A 19,887-nucleotide genomic window follows, 5' to 3' on the forward strand; every position below is an offset into this window, starting at 1 on the left:
CACATAAATCATCCACTCATAAAAAAGTCAAAGATTAGGCTTGTGCTTCGGGGTAGATGAGAACAGAATCTCTTACATGTTACTGAGGTGGCACTGGCTGTGAGGTTATGCAGCCTGTTGTACTGGTCTGCCTCTGGCTCTTCTGGTTCCAGCACAAGGGGCTGCCCTACATGTGGCACCCCAGCAGAGATGCCCTGAGATGGTGTCATCTGGGTGCCGTGTCCTCCTTCACCCTGATTCTCTGCAGCCGCTGCAGACACTGTGCGCTCTCGTCTCCATTTGATCAGTGCCACACGGTCCCTGATCGACTTTCCCACGGTCTTAGCATCACTCTCATGGAAGAAGCCAGACTCCACCTGACAGAGAAAAGGGAAGAGCATGACTTCCAGGATATTTTTAGCAGTGAGCCATGTGAGGGAAGAGAGGGTGCATATAAAAAGGGGAGTGCACGAGGCAAAAAGAAGGAGCAAGAAAAGGAAGGAAGAGAAAATCTATTTTAAGGGGATCAGAGCAGTGGGGAAACGTTTCCTTTGTCTGCTGCTTGGCTCACTCTTCACAACAGAACTGTCTGGTCTGTTACATCAAAACGTCCGTCTTTCGCTCCAGTGTTTACATGTGATGTACAAACAAATGCAAAAATGTTGTGCTATGTACTGCACTGTTTCGAAGGAAGTTTCATCAGGAAAATTTCTCCACGTTATTCTCGCTAAAGGTATGACATCTGCAGTTTTACTGTGTGCTACCCTTATTTTCCTCTCAAAGTCTGTCTTCGGCTGAAGAAAGGCTTACAATGACAATGTTTACATTCCCTACCTGAAGATAACCCAATACACTTTCTCCAATACCCCTATTAGGGCACTTTTTCTATGGTGTAAAAGAATGTTAGACAAGTGACAAAACAAGAGTTTGAGTAATGAAAATCATAGCTCCCACAATGAGAACTGTCCATTTTTTTCTGGATCTTGTTTTTATTGCTGGGCCTGTGGAAACCTTATCTGATTGCGTTCACTTGAGAAAACTATGTAAACAAAAAGAAAAGAATAGTACTATATTCCTGGAAGTTATCAATCTTAGCAATCTGCACTATATAAAACCAAACACTAGAAGACAATAAGCCTCTAAGAAATGCAAAGCATAAAAGTGTGGTGTCAAAAAAAATAAAACGACAAAGAAATAGAAACCATTTCTAGTACTCAACATTCAGATTTAACATTTCCATGTATGAAAAGAATTCTGTAATGTATAGCTAAAACCATTTACTCACCATTTCTTGTGCGACAACCTCAGGGACCTCCTTCTCCAGGTCAAATGTAAACTCAATGGCCCCACTCTCCTTGTATTTCCCTTTTAACTTCTTGGGGTCCTCCACCCACAGTTTGAGAGCTATTGAGGACTTTTTTCCATCATCCTCCTCAGCTAGCTCCACCCTCACACCTGTGTCCTCGGCAAAAAAAGCGTGATTCAACAGATCTTTGATCGTGTACCTGGAAGCAGAAAAAGAAAAGCTCTGACTCCAGTGGAAAGATGTTCAAGATACAGTAAAGTTAACAGTGACACAGAGCCATTCATGGTCACATATTACTTGTGCTTCCCAGATCACCAATCACTGAACCTAATCATGATTCATTAAAAAATAAATAAATAAATAAACAAACAAAAAAAGCCACAAGAAACTAATTAAACGTTATTTGCCCCAATGTACACGAACTAATTATGTAACAGAATTGAAAGACACCCCGCAGATATGGATAGAAACTGCAGTGCTGCTGAGAGCCCAGCTGTCAGTGCCACAGCAATGAAACGGGGGAGGTGAGACAAGGCATGAAAGACGAGAGGGCACCTTGTGGGCCCTGTTGGCTGGACGCTGGACATCGCCGGGCACAGTCACTCACCGTTCCTCTTTCTTTTGGCAGATGCACTCTCCAATGATCTCCTTGATTTCAGGATCCATGACCTTGTTGTAGCTGGCTGGCTTTACTCCCTGAGCAAAGGGAAATATAAGCAAAACATTGTGGATATGTCATGAAAGGATGTCATGTTGATGACAAAACATAACAAAAGAGAAAAAAAATGAACACATGAATGGAAATTTCTTTTTTGTGATGCTCCACCCAAATCTTATCTTCTAAGTATCACACACTCGCTCTCTGAAAAGAGAGCCGAAAGTACCACAGCAGTGGTCAGTTTGAATTCATGTCAGGTCCCACAAAGCATAAAAACATCCAAAGGAAGCCTCACAAAAACTCCGGCAGCATAGTAAATTTCTTAAAAGTACAGCTCAAAGCACAAAAACCAACTCGTTCTCATACAAAGGCTTTGAATGTTCCAATTTACACATTTTAGAGCAGCCAGATGTTGTTTTGTAAACTACTATTACAGTCAGTTGGTCTAAATTCGGCTGTTTTGACTGTGCAGACGGTCCTGAGTTGTCACAGCTGGTGTGGTTTAACAATATATTTGATGCCCAATAGATTTTGAGCAGTTCTTCTAAAAATGGATGAATTCTGTCTTTTCTTAACATAACACTTCTATTTAGTTTCTTACAGGTATAATCTACCCAGTTATTTTTTTAATTGTGCAGCCAGACTATATAAAACGTGTGATATAATTAACTGGAGAAAATAAAGTTTCTGCATCAAAATAAACTAGATGTAAAGTATATGCATATATCTGGATTAATATTCCACCAATTATTCAGCTGGATGTTGTATCTCTTCAGGGAGTACACACAATGTATAATGCTATTAGGGTTTCTCTTTGATCAGCCTTCTATTAACATCCCACTGTGGAAGGCACATTCATATGAATACAATGCAAAAAATAGCAACTATAGAGAGCTGCACTGATGCTCCCTAACCATTAATATAGGTTGAGAGATTTCTTTAACAGCTACTAACAGGTGAAAGAGTCTGTTTTTTTCAGCTCCAACCCTGCCAAGTTTTAAAAGTGAAAAAACAAAACAATCAGTATTCAAAGCACTATGCTTTGCTAGCAAAGGAAGATGTACAGAAATACAGCCTTTAGGCTTCATCCAGAAAACAAAAGAAACTTGGACCCCCTGAGTGACACCATATGGCTGATTAGACTCTTCAACCAAGAAATTCAACACTGAGGAATCATCTACCTGAAAATGGTGCTGATTTTGTACTCTGAGAAATTCTCTGGACTTATTATCTGAAATGGCAAAATAAACATCCCAACCTTGCTATGCCATGTTCACAAAGCATGACACTGAATTATTAATACATTAAAGAAGTCACTTTCTTGCTGAACATTTTAGAAACCAAGTTTTACAGAGAAAACTTGGTAAATGAATATATGGAAAAGTCTTAGTATATGAAACTATCAACTTCTTAATTTTAATAAACAGTGCATTTATCACCTTAAAGGTTTTGCATTTAATACTGGTGACAGTTGATGAGCAATTAGTTCAGCCTCTTTTTGCCTGTATATCATCTTTTATTCCAAGCATATAGTCATTATGGTTCATCATATTTCTATTAGGGCTACTTAACATTCATTCATTAATGTTTAAATACTGGACAGATCTCTAGGTTTCTGTTAAAATCCCTGAGTGTAAGCCCATTTTTGACAAGTCATTATCTTAATCTTAATTTAACATTAAATATTTAGAAGTTCAATTTGTATGCATAATTAGAGCTCTGAGAAATTTTGACCAAAGTATGTTTTCCATGAACAGGTGATTTTGGTGGAAACATATTAATGTAAATGTAAAACACCATGCTGTGTGACCAGTTCCAGTGTACTGCATAACTGTAGCATCCCTGGTTTGATTCCAGCTGAAGGTCTTTGTTGCATGCTATAAGCCCTCTCTGCCCCTCTCCCTCTCCTTCACAGTCAGGCATCCAAAATAAATGCAAGAATTAAAAAAATAATAATAATTGCACAGCATGACTCACACTGGTAACTTTGCGGTAGATTTGAGCAGCATTCTGACACTCAGAATAGGGATATTCAGAGGTGGCCATTTCTAGCATACACATGCCAAAGGCATAGACATCCACAGCCTCGTCATAGTGTTCCTCATACATCTCTGGGGCCATGAACTCTGGAGTGCCTGCAGGAGCAGATGGAGAGAACAAGAGAGCCCAGTTGACAAATGACTAATACTTCTTACTGTAAAAACCACAAATCTGTCAAGTCACATGTTAAAAGTCTCCTACCTATGACACTCTTAGCAAAAGAAGCTGCCTTGAGTGTTGCCAGACCTAAATCCCCTATCTTTACTGAACCTGTAGGTCCAGTAATAAAGATGTTGTCACATTTAAGATCTCTGTGGATGATGGGAGGCGTCCTGGTGTGGAGAAAGTGGAGGCCTTTAAGGATCTGTCTACACCAGCTCCTTAACACTTTGGGCTTCATTACCTTGAAACGCTTTAGATAGCTGCATGAAGGAAAGTGAAACCTATTAGACCATAATTAAATGAGCAGCAAATTAAAAACAACTGCCTACATCCATACTCACGTTTTTAGCGTTCCTGACGTCATGAGCTCTGTTACTAAAACAATGCACTTCTTTCCTTTAAGCGGTGACTCCCAGAAGTCGTAGAAACGGACAATGTTGGGATGCTGGAGGCCTTTCAACATTTCTGCTTCCTCTTTAAAGCGCTGACGTTCCATTTTAGAAAGCTTACGATCCTATAGGAAACAACAGATGAAGAAATGATGACTATCAAGCCCCTAAAAATAACTGTAAAACATATTTGCTTCACAAAAACTACCAGATGGAAGAGCATCCCATCATTCCTCCACATTTTAAATTCATGCTTCTAGTATGCTTTTGATAGTGGGAAATACGGAGTAGTTGAGGTGGAGGTTAGTGTCAGTCTCTGAGACATATACACATCTCTAATTAGACCATATGTGCGTCAAAGCACACACGTCACAAGTGTACGTGTGTGGGAACATTCAGATGAGTGTCTTTTTCAATCAGTAAGAACATTCTGCGAAATCTTTTGTTTGTAAATACATTTTTAGATGTAATATGATCAGATGTGACCTCTTACTTGCTAGCTTTGATTTGTCCAGGAACACTGAGGACGTGTAAAGAGAAAGAGGGGTGACAAAGCACAGCCGCTCCTGGGAGAATGAACCAAGGCATTAACATCGTCACACCCTCAAAATGCTATGGCTAAAGGTTATGTGTCATCGATCTCTGCCATCTTTCACTCGCTTTCTCACTCTCTCACCCTCTTAGTCCCCTCCCCCCACATCTGCAATCTATCTCCTTTTCTGCACCCCGACCACTCCCTTTTTCATCCCCGAGATCCCCCACAAACACAAAAAGCATCTTCTGTAGCTACTCTCTCACCATTTCTCAGTTCCTAGTCTGGCAGCACCATGCTGTATCTAGTGCAAGGTTGTGGTTTCTTTCCTGTGATTTTTTTTTTTTTTTGTCTTCTTTTTTTTTACTGCCACTACATCAACGACTTATATAACACACATACACACAGTGAGCTGTGTCTAGCAGCAAGACCCCACCCATCACAGAAACCGACGACACTGATGGTGGAATGCAGTGAAAACAACCTAGCGGGATTTAATCTATTCAATTATTCACCCAAAGTCAACTTCCTTCTTAGATGAAACTGCAATTAGAAAATGAGCATGAATAACCAGAAAAATTAACAACATTGTGATTCAATGTGTTGAGGAGTGGATTGATGTGATGGATAAGGCTTGCATGTATAAGAATGTGGCATGTCAGGTTTTTTTGTGTAAGTGTGTATGGTGGTGATGGTGGTGGTGAGGGGTGTGGGGATTTTCACTGCACTCTTCTGAAGTCCCATGAATAATTCAGTTCTGCAGAGAACTCTTTCTACTGAAGCAAGCTGAGCAATGAAAGGCTTGGGCTGGCTAAGTTGGGCTGGGTTATCCCCATGTGCTGTTTGTTGCACAGGAGCACCACATGGTCTGAAGCTTACCTGAAACATAGGTCTAAAAAAGAGCAACAAAGAGGAATAAGGAAGACTGCTTAAAGCTTGAGTGCTGCAGCTTTCTTTCCTTTAGGCAATTCCCCCCCTCCTCTCCCCAGATTACTTCCTTTACTGCTCCCTTGCTTTCTTGATCTCATCTTTCAGGAAACCTGCTGCTTTTTTCAAATAAGCCCCAATTCAGAGTGTTCCCCAAGCTCCAGTCACACTCCCCGCATCACCCCCTACATTTGCACCCTCACTTGTCTTTCCCTCTTAGCAGACACTGGGGTTTCTGCATAATTCAGAAGCCACATGCAGGCTGAGAGGCGTGGTTCACTGCGTCGAGAGTTATGTGCACTTATATGCTTTTGCGCACTGAGAGAATGGAAGAATGTCACTTTGAAAATCAATTTCCTCATAGCTACTGTGAGGTCTTTAACAAGTGTGACTCATTACGGTACATTTGCTGCACTACAAACAGACCATTTATTGTTTGTGTGCATGTATGTGCATGTAATCTTATCACACCTGTGCTTCATAGCAGAGCAGGTAACTGCTTGAGTGAGGTCAAACACACAAACTGAAAGCTACAGCAGGCAGCAAGGGCAGAAAAATAGATAGTGACATTATCAGGAAGGAATCTTTAAACCTGTTCTCTACAATGCTGCCATCCACTATATCTGTATGCTCACCTCTGTTAATTCCACAGCTCGGCTAGCTCATACAGCGACACAGAATATCAGAATGAGAAAGCAAACCACTGGGTTTTTTGGTGTTGGAAGAATCAAGTAATGGATTAAAATATTAGATCCAGGAACTCTGCAAGCTTATCATAGTATATAAATGCAGTGTCAAAATCATATTCTTGACCTAATGTCACATTAAGTAGGAATAGCATACTCCTATTGTGAAGGGATTGCCATCAGTCCAGCTACTTTACCTGAGGATTTAAGGATAATTATAACAAAGCTGTAAGAGTTACACTTCCTAATGAAAGGAGCTTACTGATTGTATATAAAGGGCTTTAGCCTTCTCCCTGAAGGCTACTGACATAATCAGACATACTTACATTTTTTTGTGGATCATGACATGAACATTCCCTTCGTCTGGATTTAAATTACACCGATGCAACGAATGCTACCCAAAATTACAGTATGTACTAGCATCAGGTATGACTCCAATTGTACCATTTTACATGATCCCAGATCTCACTACATGAAAAATTAATCCCCCATCTCTGATAAAAGATTCAATTCACAATCCATCTGAAAGCATAGAACAATGCTAAGGTTGTGAAGTGGCACATGGACTGAGTGGCTAATGAGTGGCTGCTGACAAATGTAGTTCACACACAGCTCCGTTCTGTCTGAAGAAATCTTATGACTGTAATTTTTTATAGACACCAATTCGTCTATTTTAGTTTGTCACAGTTTCCCCCAATGAGACAAAGTCTACAAGTTCTTACCTAATATACAAATATCTGAACTTACTGAACCAGTGAGATCCGCATCCTAGAGGATAAATGTATTAGGAGAGAAACAGGTTTATGCATTAGTCCTGATTATGCCAGCCAAATTACAAATTGTCTGGCTGTTTCTTTGCCACTACAACTTAGCGTTCCTAATTACTATTTCTGCTTTACCTAATTAACTTGGCCTCATCTTGATCCTTCGTTAACAAGGAGCAGATTAGCAACACTGGGACTCCATAGCCACAGTGTTATTGGGATTTGTATTCAAACAACTTGTCAACAAATTGTAATATAAAAAAGGACAGCAGAACTCATATTTACTGTCACATGTTTTTGTCAATAAATTAAGATAAAGAAATATTTTACATGAATATAAGTTATTTGTAAAATCCAGTAAAACTTGACTAGCATGCATACCCCAATATGCAGAAATCCCACAGCAAATAGGCCTTAGTATAGAATTTAAATGCCGCATTGAAAAGCTCAGGTTCAGTCTCGCTCACAATGATAATGTGACGCATTAACAATCAATACAGGTCATATTCCTTTAACCATAGCTACAGAACTACCTCCTTACTGCCACATCTTATTCAGTTCATGCAGACATTTGTATATTAGGTAACAAAAAATGTTTGGACTCAAGGGAAACAAACCCTGGTTGCCAGGCTGAGGCGGTATGATAATTTACTTGGAAACCCTTTCCACCCATCCTTAATAACAGATGACTACTGCAGTGCTTCCAATGCTGTAACAAAAGCTGGTGCAGGGTGAGCCATGAGCCAGCAGACTGCCCGCAGCTGAATTGTGTCCCATCAGTCATGACTGCAGGAGGCTTTGACCGGCAGCTGTGCCAGCTACCATTATCCCTGTATTCATTGTTATACACCTGCCATACAACCATGGTAAACCCAGGCAGAGTAAAATGGCATACCCGGCATTCAGGGTGGCCCAGTATAATGTTTTGAATAAGAAAAGGCTGGTGAAATATCTGAAAAGCATTCTGAAAGAGACAAATGTATGCTTCACCTAGCCTTGGGAGGGAGGAGTCAAAGAGGCAGAACAACATTCAAGATGAGAAGCCACTCCGATACTGTGGCAGAAAACAACAATCAGACTATGCCCAAATGATTACTTTGCTGTTTGGGCATCAAAAGTGTGAGCTAAGAAAACAGAAGGGGAGAGACAAGCAGAAACTATGCAAAATAAAAGCATCACAGACACACTGAGAACAGAAGAAAAACAGAACATAAGATACTAAATGAAATAAATGAATTGGGTGCTGATCATATTAAGAGCACTTGTGATTGTTGCTTGGATGTTTATGTGTATGAGTGTGACTAGCTGATTGTGACCAGCAGTTAGCCAAAGCAGATTAAAGCATAGAAACCTCCTATAAAGCTTTTTTCTGTGAAAACGCGTAGGCTGAAAAGGAAGTGGTTTTTTTGGACACAAAGAAAAACATTTTACTAATACTCACTTATCTACTCAAGAGACCAACAGTTGTGTATGAAAATAGTTGAATGATTTTCAACATTACCAATGTCTAAGAAATCAAATACACATAAATATTGGGGTATATTCTTCATTACGACAGTCTTGAAAGTGATGCCTATTTTACAATTTAACAAAGTTGAGATCACTAGAAACAGACGGTTTAACAAAAAGAATCATCCGGTTGCAAAAGTCTATATTTTTTTTAAAGCAATGGACATAGAAGTTTGCAGTAAATTTTAAATACCTGGCTTAATATAAAATTTTATATACAGAACTTTCAAAATTCACAAGTGGTTAATGTGCCCCTCTCCAGTTGCACGAAATCAGATGTGATATATATATATATATATATATATATATATATATATATATATATATATATATATAAAAACACCCAGCACGCCCCTGCGGGCGGTTTATCCTTCAAGCTCGGGTCCTCTACCAGAGGCCTGGGAGCTTGAGGGTCCTGCGCAGTATCTTAGCTGTTCCCAGGACTGCGCTCTTCTGGACAGAGATCTCCGATGTTATTCCCGGGATCTGCTGGAGCCACTCGCCTAGCTTGGGAGTCACCGCACCTAGTGCTCCGATTACCACGGGGACCACCGTTACCTTCACCCTCCACATCCTCTCGAGCTCTTCTCTGAGCCCTTGGTATTTCTCCAGCTTCTCGTGTTCCTTCTTCCTGATATTGCTGTCATTCGGAACCGCTACATCGATCACTACGGCCGCCTTCTTCTGTTTGTCTACCACCACTATGTCCGGTTGGTTAGCCACCACCATTTTGTCCGTCTGTATCTGGAAGTCCCACAGGATCTTAGCTCGGTCATTCTCCACCACCCTTGGGGGCATCTCCCATTTTGACCTCGGGACTTCTAGGTTATACTCGGCACAGATGTTCCTGTACACTATGCCGGCCACTTGGTTATGGCGTTCCATGTATGCCTTGCCTGCTAGCATCTTGCACCCTGCTGTTATGTGCTGGATTGTCTCTGGGGCATCTTTACACAGCCTGCACCTGGGGTCTTGCCTGGTGTGATAGACCCCAGCCTCTATGGATCTTGTGCTCAGAGCTTGTTCTTGTGCTGCCATGATTAGTGCCTCTGTGCTGTCTTTCAGTCCAGCTTTGTCCAGCCACTGGTAGGATTTCTGGATATCAGCCACCTCCTCTATCTGCCGGTGGTACATACCGTGCAGGGGCCTGTCCTTCCATGATGGTTCCTCGTCTCCCTCCTCTTTCTTGGGTTTCTGCTGCCTGAGGTATTCACTGAGCACTCGGTCAGTTGGGGCCATCTTCCCAATGTATTCTTGGATGTTCCTTGTCTCATCCTGGACTGTGGTGCTGACACTCACCAGTCCCCGGCCCCCTTCCTTCCGCTTAGCGTACAGCCTCAGGGTGCTGGACTTGGGGTGAAACCCTCCATGCATGGTCAGGAGCTTTCTTGTCTTTATGTCAGTGGCTTCTATCTCCTCCTTTGGCCAGCCTATTACCCCAGCAGGGTACCTGATCACGGGCAGGGCGTACGTGTTGATGGCCCGGATCTTGTTCTTACCATTCAGCTGACTCCTCAGGACTTGCCTGACCCTCTGCAGGTACTTGGTGGTTGCAGCCTTTCTAGCGGCCTCTTCATGGTTCCCATTTGCCTGCGGGATCCCCAGGTACTTGTAACTGTCCTCTATGTCTGCAATATATATATATATATATATATATATATATATATATATATATATATATATATATATATATATATATATACATATATATATATATATATATATATATATATATAAATAAAAAAAATATTCCATATGTAATCGTGTATATATACAGATAGATATAATTACATTATTTATTATTAGATTTAAGCCAAGTAGATGTTATTTCATTCATTTCTAATCTGCTTTAACTGGTAACATTTTTAGCAGCATTAGCCTGTGTGTCCAGCCAATCCAACCCAAGGTACGACAGCTGGTGGTGACACTTTCAATACACTGACCCCAAACACTGATACTTAACGGTAACACGGTCACTCAGACCCATTGTAAAAACCATGGAGGAGCTGACAGAGTGGCTACAAATAGCTGCAGTGCTATGATACACCGGGTGGCAAATTTTACCCATCTGCTCTGAACTTCAGACAAATTCACAAATGTGTTCAGTGTCCATGTAAATGACTAAAGCCTACTGTAGCCAGTGTGGACCGGTGCAAGCCAGAAAGTGAGAGTGCGGAGGGTGGACAGGCTTCCACATGTCCTGCATCGTACAGACCACTGATGATGAGGGTTGGCACTGAGATAAGGACAAGAGCAATGATTTGTCGAGTAGAGCTGCCCTGATTTGAACTGGGTGGCCTGGCTAAACTCCCTGGTTTGACAATTTTAGAATCTGCTGCAGTGTTTGGAGCCACAGAGCCACTTAGACAGCCTTTATTCGGCATAATACCCTGAGCCAGACTAAACAAGTAAAATACCAGGAAGAAGGATTCCTACATTGTTTAATCAAAGAATTAGAAACTTCTTATAGCAAAGACAACAATCACATATTCAGTTTATCAGCACATTTAAAGATTTATAAATGAAATAAGCTCCCAGCATAAATGTTAATAGCAGTTTACAGTAATAGTAACTTAAGATGGAAGTGCTACAGTGAGCCCATTTGTTTTTTAGTCATTACATAAACAGCTTAGTAACGCAGAGGCCAACTAGAGTGAAGTAACCCTTGTCTTCATACCACAAAGCCTAAGCAGGAGGCCTTAACAGGATACAGAGGTGCTCCAGGTTTGTTCATACAAATAACCTTCTTGAATTCCAAAAGGGATTACTAGTCCTAATGAGCTGTTGTGACACTTTCTATTGTTGGGGGGGAGGAAAGAGAGCGGTCAAAGGCCATTTAGCTAAATGTCCTAACGTAAGGTGCTGCTCTGAAAGCTGCTTAGAGAATCCCTGTACGAAATGTTAAGGCAATACTACAGCGGAGGTACTAGCACAGCAAGTCAGATACAATATATATAGACCACAAGATAAAAACTGTGAAGACTGCAGCATAGCAACGTGTGTCAGCTTTAATAAAAGTCTAGCCAATGTGGCATTTAAGTCAAAACAAGGCTGCATACAAGAGGTCTGATAGCCACCCCTGTAACTGATAGACCGTTTTAGGCAAACCCTAATGTGTAGCTTCCATTACTGGTCAATTAACTAATTAATCAGTTGAAAATTGCTCTGCAGCTCCCTGATAAACAAATTTGAGTCTGCTTCGAACAGTTATAACATCAGTGCATGTTTCAGTGTGGGATATTTTATAAGATCAATAAAAAAAAAGAGGTATGGACCACAATATTGAACTGCAATGTGCTGAACAATACCGCAAACCTAAGGCTTTAAATCGACAAAATATCACATCTCACAGGAATTATAACTGATATGATTCTGGTTTTCTTAATTTTATCCACCTGTGTATAATGTAGCATTTTATAGTAAAAATATTAAAAATACTGCAACTGTCTCTTTAACCAAATGTTTGCTTAAATCACAGTAAAGAAGTTTTCCCAATTTTTTTAATCTAACTGAAAACATTCAAAACATTGTGTATGTCTGTGTATGTATGTGCTCCCCATTATCCCTCCTAAACATTAAGATAAAAAATTATTTATTCCTTTGCAGCTTTTCCTTTCAGACGATGTGGGACAAAGACCATGAATAAACCAACATACAAGGTGAGAGTTTTTGGGTAAGCATCATTTTACCAGTTAAGACATGCTGTGGATTTACAATTCTTTCTAAAGCCGTTTCATCAGTAGAGTACATACACTTCAGGCCTAGGCTATGTTCATAATGATAAGTGATGGTTACTAGATCCAATTATGTTGCAACTTGAACCATAGAGTGACCAGCACACTGATTCAGCCATACAGCAAACACATTCAGATGCTCTCAAATGAATGGAAATGACTTAAATGAAAACAACACCAACAACAAAAAGACTGTACAAGAGACAACTATCACACCTGCAGCATGCAACTATACCACACGTCACACCAGTAGGCATATCTGTCTTTGCCATTGCTTTTCAGTTGACTTGGTGACGTGGGAATTCAGATGTGATGAAAGATGGGGGAACGGATAAGGCACTGCCACAGTGAATGGCTCTCCATGCTGCCCAGGGCCTCTCAATGCCAGATGGGCTGTAAACAATGACCCATTTGGGCATCTCCAACTTTGTTTACCTTTTTTTCATCTGTGCAGACAAGGAGAAGATGTGTTATTACACATGTTAATCCAGAGAGAAAGCGTGGTATCATCTTGTCAGATGAGAGTGCAATCTAAATCTATGATTACAGTGAAATCCAGCATTTGGAGTGAAGAAACAGATCTAGTGAGTAAGCTGCTGGGTTTGTTTGGTTCAAGAAATCCCCAATCTTCAGCAAAGACAGGCGGCCTGATAACACTGCCATGGCATCATTGCCAACTCTGCAGTCACAAGCTGAAAAAAGAGATTTAATCTACAAAATAGCTCACTGCCAAATACCTGAGAAGTCTGCAAAAGGTCAGAAGTAAACTGTCTGCAAGTGTGCACACAGCATTCAACACTAAGATAAAAATCAATACACTGAGCCACAAGTGGTGGAAAGAAAAAGTTTCCAAAGTTTAGAAAAATTCCAGAGAGCAATAATGATTAAGACAAAGTAAAAAGAATCACAGGATGTGTTTCTTCTCAACAATGAAAGGACTGAAAACAGGCATCCTTCTCTCACATTAACATCCTTGCATGAGCCAGGGCCATCTGTGATATGCCAGCAGCCTGGCACAGAAACAGAGATGTGGGGGAGATGGGCATGAACAGGAAGGGGCAGGGCTAAGGGAGAGAGACGAGGGAGGAAGAGAGCAAAAACAAACACGAGACCAGATTAAAATTTCTAGGGAAGAAAGCCATGTGACCACGGGAAGGCGAGAATACAGTGGAAAATCAAGAGTGATATCTCATGTTTCTCTGTCTTCCATGGGGGTATCTCCTGTTTTCCACAACAGTTTGCTTGGAACGGCAAAGCTGGCATCATACACATGCCACACGTAAGATTTTACCCCCATGTTGTTTACTCTGACCTACTTCAGATGCAAGCTTAAGACTTGCTGAAACCTGCACTTTATTATTTTGTTGAATATGACCAAAAAGATCTTGTGTGATTGTGGGCAGGAGAGCTCTGAGTCTGTGCAGCGATTTTTACCATGCTATCTCAGGGTAATAGTATGAAGCAAGCTCAACACAGCTAAGCCCTCTTTGCATTGGATGGCTTGGAAAAACCAAGAAAGGCTAGAAAGATAATGGATATAATGGTGGTTATAAACTGTCTTTAACCACGTTTTCCACGTGCTCGCATAAAAGACACTCACAAAACGAACAAATTGATTGGTGCCACAAAAAGGGTAAGAGAGGAATCCATCCATCCATCCATTCATTTTTTTTCCCACTTATGTAATTCAGGGTTGCAGGGGGTTCTATCCCATGGGGCAAAAGATAACGTATACCCTGGGCAAGTTGTCTGTCTATCACAGGGTGCAAGACAAGAATGATGGCAGAGAATTTATTAATGGCATAGTTTTTCTATCATATTTATCTTATCCAGAGCATGCCCATTGCTGGTGTTAACTTCTAACATAAAAGCTGCTCATTAGAACGTCATACATTTAAACATGAAACACATGAAGTACATTTGCACTTTCAGTGACAGATACCTGGAAATTACTTTGACTACTTTGAATGATTCATTTTACAGAATGAATATACTCTGTGATTTTCTGTAAATACCAACAGAATAAAACATGTTATTATCTGTGTTCTATTAGCTGTAATACCTGCAGTATAAAACAGGCTTAGTAACAAATACAGACCGAGAAGAGAAACAATTTTATGCGCTTTTACAGCTGATATAGACGATTCACTGCAGTCTTCAGACACATGTTGCTGTTCAGAGAAAAAAAAGAAATCACAGCTGGAATCAGAATAGAATAAATTCAAAACATTTTAAAAAACAACTGTTGAGGTTTTCTGCAAAATAGCTCAGCTTCCTGAAAGTACCAGCAATCCCACTTAATGGTATATCATAGAGATGCTGGAAGAGACTGATCTGCCTGTACAATTGTGCTTCCAGCCTGTATGTGCAGACATGAGCGAGACAGATAAATATGAAGGCATGCCGGCTCGGACGTCGCCCGGATCAACAAGGTCCGCGTCAGGTGTTGAGGAACCAGGGCACCCTGACGAAAAGTGGGCTACTGGAACAAGAAGGCATGGAAGAAGGAACACGAGAAGCTGGAGAAATACCAAGGGCTCAGAGAAGAGCTCGAGAGGATGTGGAGGGTGAAGGTAACGGTGGTCCCCGTGGTAATCGGAGCACTAGGTGCGGTGACTCCCAAGATAGGCGAGTGGCTCCAGCAGATCCCGGGAACAACATCGGAGATCTCTGTCCAGAAGAGCGCAGTCCTGGGAACAGCTAAGATACTGCGCAGGACCCTCAAGCTCCCAGGCCTCTGGTAGAGGACCCGAGCTTGAAGGATAAACCGCCCGCAGGGGCGTGCTGGGTGTTTTATTTATATATATATATATATATATATATATATATATATATATATATATATATATATATATATATATATATATATATATATATATATATATTTTTTTTTTTTTTTTTTTTTAAAGCAAGCTGTATAGTAAGCCAAAACAAGACCAAAGAACCCTGCACAAGAGCAATCATAACATCAGTTTTGGCACTGGCTGCTGTGCACAAAGAAGAAAACAGCTTGCATGCACCACCTGTGAGATGTGCAGTATATATATTACTATGGTGATCGAGTCAGGTTCAAAGAGCTCCACCTTGAAAAGTCTGCCTTTAGGCTCAATATACACTACGATCCTATTGATCTCACTTCTTAGTTCATCTCTCCAGTGATTTCATCCTGATTACAGCTTGACAGACAATAACATTGAGGATGTTGATAAAGCCTACTGAAGCTACTCCTTCTTCTACTTTCTTTAGGAGTAAAGAATCTCATTTCCCGTACTACAGTCTGCAGATTATTACAAATGCCCATAATTAAGAAGTGTGCTGTTGGTCTAACTGCACAATGCAGCAACTCTAAACTTAAAATTGAATTCAGACATTGTGTAATATAGCAGTGTAAATACACACTGAAACATCCAGAATGACAGATTAAACAATGTTCAAGTAACTTTTCCACAAAAACTTCAAGCTTCTCAAATGTAACTTTTAATATGTTTGCTTGGCCCTTTAAAAAATAAATGAAACACCTTAGAATTTAGACAGGACAAGATATCTGAAATGTCAATTAATCCAATTCTGTTTTATAGTCACTCAATCTATAAAACATCAGAGAAGGAAATTAATTGTCTTATATTTTGTATTCTGTGACCAACAGCAAAAAATCCAGAGTAAAAATCATTTGGGAATGTGTAATTATGCACAATAAATAGCTTCAACTGACTCATTAATCAATAAACGGCTGCAGATTAATTCTTCAGATATCACTAAGGAGGCAAGGAAACTCCTTTGTAAGACATTTAATGATTCAAATGGCCAATAAAGAAAATAAATGGATAATAATTACCTAAACTGCATCTGCTATGACAGTTTAACAACACGTGAAAGAGTTCTGCCTGTTATTTTGTTTATCCAACAGTACCTAATGGAAGACCTTCAGCTCAAAGCTACAACAGTATATATGAGATGACTACATGATCACTTGAATCATGATTAACATCCATTGTCAACTGTCCACTAGAGGGAGTTTTAATCTGTCTTTAGGGAAAAATAAAATAAGAGTACATAGATCCCTCTTCCACATTCTCCATCCACTGGACTGAACTACAGCTTTGCGTTGTCCAGTTGAGGAAAGCTCGGGGCTGCTTCCTGCTGTCAGCGTGCATGATATCATCATCCAAATGAGGCCTTCGAGTCTCAGTGTGTCTTTGCATGCTCAACAATGGCATTCTATCTTTAAAGTCCTTTTATGTGATGCTATGTGTCACTGCGCTGTAATGCTAAAGTCAGACAAAACAGGTTTAATTCCTGCCAGTGGATGAAGTGGTTTGCATTCTTTCATCTTGCACAGTACTGACGCAGCATGTTTTCAGTACCCTAGGCAAAGTATTCACTGAGGCCACTGACTGCCACAAGGCTCCCAGCAGGCTATGGGGCAGGTTCAGCTGCTTCCTGTCTGCTCACCTCCTGTTACACAGAGGGTGCGATGCAGGGAGTAGCACCACTAATAACATGCAGACACACTGCTGGTAGAGAGCGAACCGGCATCTCCTGCACTGTCCACTTCAATGATTGAGCTGAGTGTCATCATGCAATCAGCTGGCCAAACTGCCATGGAAAATGAAGGCTGTCTGAGCACACACAATGTAAAATAAATCCTTTACAAAATTATCTAAATAGGGAGAAAAAATAACAAATCACAGGACATGTTTTTGTACTTTGAGGGGGCCAGTCATGCTAACTATAGTCCCCCTTAAGCCTCCTGGGAGAGGGAGAGAGAATAATCCTTGTTGCAGTCTCAGAAGGATGGAAATAATTAGTTAATACCTTTGCACAGTCTAAGCTTGTGATTTCCTTGTGTCTATGTAACGCAAGAAAATGAACTCCCCTTGTGCATTTGCGAAACTGTCGATCGCCATACTTCAGCGATGGTATGTTCCTCCATGTCATGTCTACAGCTACTGCTTGTCAATCAGTCTTCCAGTGTAAACCATTTAAAATTTAGTGGTGACCAATTTGCAACTCAGCATACTCCTTCATGAGACTAGAGGCTGATTGACAGCTCCCTGAAGACATCTCCATTACACTATCATGATGAGTGAGAACACAGAGGAGAAAAGATAGAGGGCTTCCTGTGGGAGTCAGGCATTCTTCCACTAATATTAATCACGCATATATTTATCGTAGAGGGAAAAATGTGAAGACACTTTTAGATAGCTCTGGTCAGCATCCATCTCATGGATTAAAAATGTGACAAATAAGCCTTTTTTTCACAGATATGAAAAAGATAATTGTGCCTTGTCTGTAACTGCTGCATACACAACGAATTGGTGTCACAGAAATTTTGTTAATGAGATGAGACAATTTTACTGCCTTACCTGCAGCTCACACCAGGCCACCTCCACCCAGGTCTCAGTATCCAGGCCTTTGTAGACTGTCTTGAAGGAACCTCTCCCCAGCTCTATGTCAAATTTAAGGAACCTTCCCCCTGGAGACGTGGAGACTGCCTTCATCTCTGCCTCCTCCTCATTCTCCTCACTGGCTGCCTTGACAGCAGCTTTACCACCATCACTGCATGTAACATTTAGCGCGTCTCCACCTTTCTCCTTGTCCTCATCGGCGCTGGCGCTCTCTGTTGCACTGTCTTTAAGCCCACCTTGACTTTCAGTGCTGGATCCCTCCTGTATCCCACAGCTGGTCCCCCTTGACCTGTCCACAATTGTTCGCAGGTTAATGTTTAGGATCTTACTCCTGTTATTACATTCAGGTGCTTCAAAGGCCTGCTCATCTGTGTCTGAAAACCATAAACTTCTCCTGATGAATCTCTGATGCACAATCCTCTGATAACTGGAGGAAGGATATGCGCTGGGGTCACTCCCACCTCTCACTACAGAGTCCACAAGACTGACGGGTCCATCACCCATGGCCTCGCGCACATTTTTGCCCGGTTCACACTGAGACTTGGTTACAGGCGAATTTCTCAGGTCTTGATGGTCCCCGGAGCCTGATTTAGACTCCGGCTCCATGGTGACTTAAAAGTTCAGTCGCTTTGGTTTCCAGGTCATTCGTGCCATCACGGGTAGACTTTCCAACACGCAGATCGACAGATGAATACCTGCAGCGCCCACTCGGTGACGCAGTTTGCCGGGAGAGGCCCTTAACAACACTGGGATGGATGACATAGACAAGATTTTATCCGCTAATAATAATAATAATAATAATAATAATAATAAAAGAACCTGCAAAAGAAATACGATATGCCCCAGTTATACATTATTGCTAAAGCTATCGATGGGCGTTAAGCATGGTAATAATCACTGAGGTGAAGTTAGCTGCTGTCAGTAAGAGGGGGTTGACAAAAAGACAAGCCCAGGAGTTAAAGCATTGCTTCCAGAAGCCATCGTCGTCCAGGTGACCGAGAAACTAGCAAGCTGGCTTCGGCGACATAAGTTTGGCAACTAGCTAGCACTAAATTCCCCCCAGTATACCCACAATATTATCTTACGTTCAAATACTGACATTAAAAAAATAAGGCACGACTTACCTTGTTCAAAAAAGGGGCATAAAAAACACCCTCGAGTATAACTGACGCTAGTGACACACAGCAGAGACAAACCTGCCAGGTCCAGTAGCAGCACTCAAAAAAAATCCTCGCCAACGTTAGCCGACTGTCCACGACAAAAGGTGGACTTCAAAAACGCCCTATCTGCATATTATCTCCATTTTCAAGCACAGGAGCCGCCCCAGCGACCGCAAACAAATTCGGGCTTTCTTAACTGAACACATACCACATGCTGACAAGAAATAACTGACGAATTTCTTGTATTTATCTCCTTTTAAGTCCCCGCATCCCTCTCTTCGGTTGCAGCTCCCGATGCGACTCTCCCCACTGTTTCTTCTTCTTCTTCTTCGCTGCCGCGTAAGTAAATAGCACACACGGGTCGCTTTAAGACTCGGGTTTTTTTTATTTTTCCTGTAGTCCCCTCGGTAGTTAACTTAAACCAACAGCTGTTTGCGCTTGTCATCGCCTTCCACCATTTGGTTAGTGCACCGGTGAGGTACACCAAATGTGTTTCCCATTCAGTTCGCTTGGCTCCACGCCCCTGGTGAGGACTATAGAAGGGAGGAGGATGGAGGTGGGGGGAATGGTCCATCCAATCATACGGCACTCTGGGACGCCACAGAAAGCCTACTCATCATATTGTGTGCTGTC

General features: G+C 41.3%; 1 protein-coding gene across 1 annotated transcript in view; it reads right to left on the reverse strand.

Annotated features, from left to right (window-relative positions):
• Positions 1 to 19,887, reverse strand: part of LOC101487235 (serine/threonine-protein kinase WNK2) — a 42,598-nt gene that overhangs the window by 22,507 nt on the left and 204 nt on the right. Inside the window, exons 2-9 of the mRNA XM_004546146.3 lie at positions 19,219 to 19,882; positions 18,053 to 18,840; positions 4,487 to 4,659; positions 4,185 to 4,405; positions 3,921 to 4,078; positions 1,893 to 1,981; positions 1,265 to 1,484; positions 77 to 356 (exon numbers count right to left, since the gene is read on the reverse strand). Of these exons, the coding sequence (XP_004546203.1) occupies positions 77 to 356; positions 1,265 to 1,484; positions 1,893 to 1,981; positions 3,921 to 4,078; positions 4,185 to 4,405; positions 4,487 to 4,659; positions 18,053 to 18,700 (1,789 nt within the window). The 5' untranslated portion in view covers positions 18,701 to 18,840; positions 19,219 to 19,882. The remainder of the gene's footprint in view (positions 1 to 76; positions 357 to 1,264; positions 1,485 to 1,892; positions 1,982 to 3,920; positions 4,079 to 4,184; positions 4,406 to 4,486; positions 4,660 to 18,052; positions 18,841 to 19,218; positions 19,883 to 19,887) is intronic.

Source organism: Maylandia zebra, linkage group LG20 (genome assembly GCF_041146795.1).
Source record: "Maylandia zebra isolate NMK-2024a linkage group LG20, Mzebra_GT3a, whole genome shotgun sequence".
Taxonomy (NCBI): domain Eukaryota; kingdom Metazoa; phylum Chordata; class Actinopteri; order Cichliformes; family Cichlidae; genus Maylandia; species Maylandia zebra.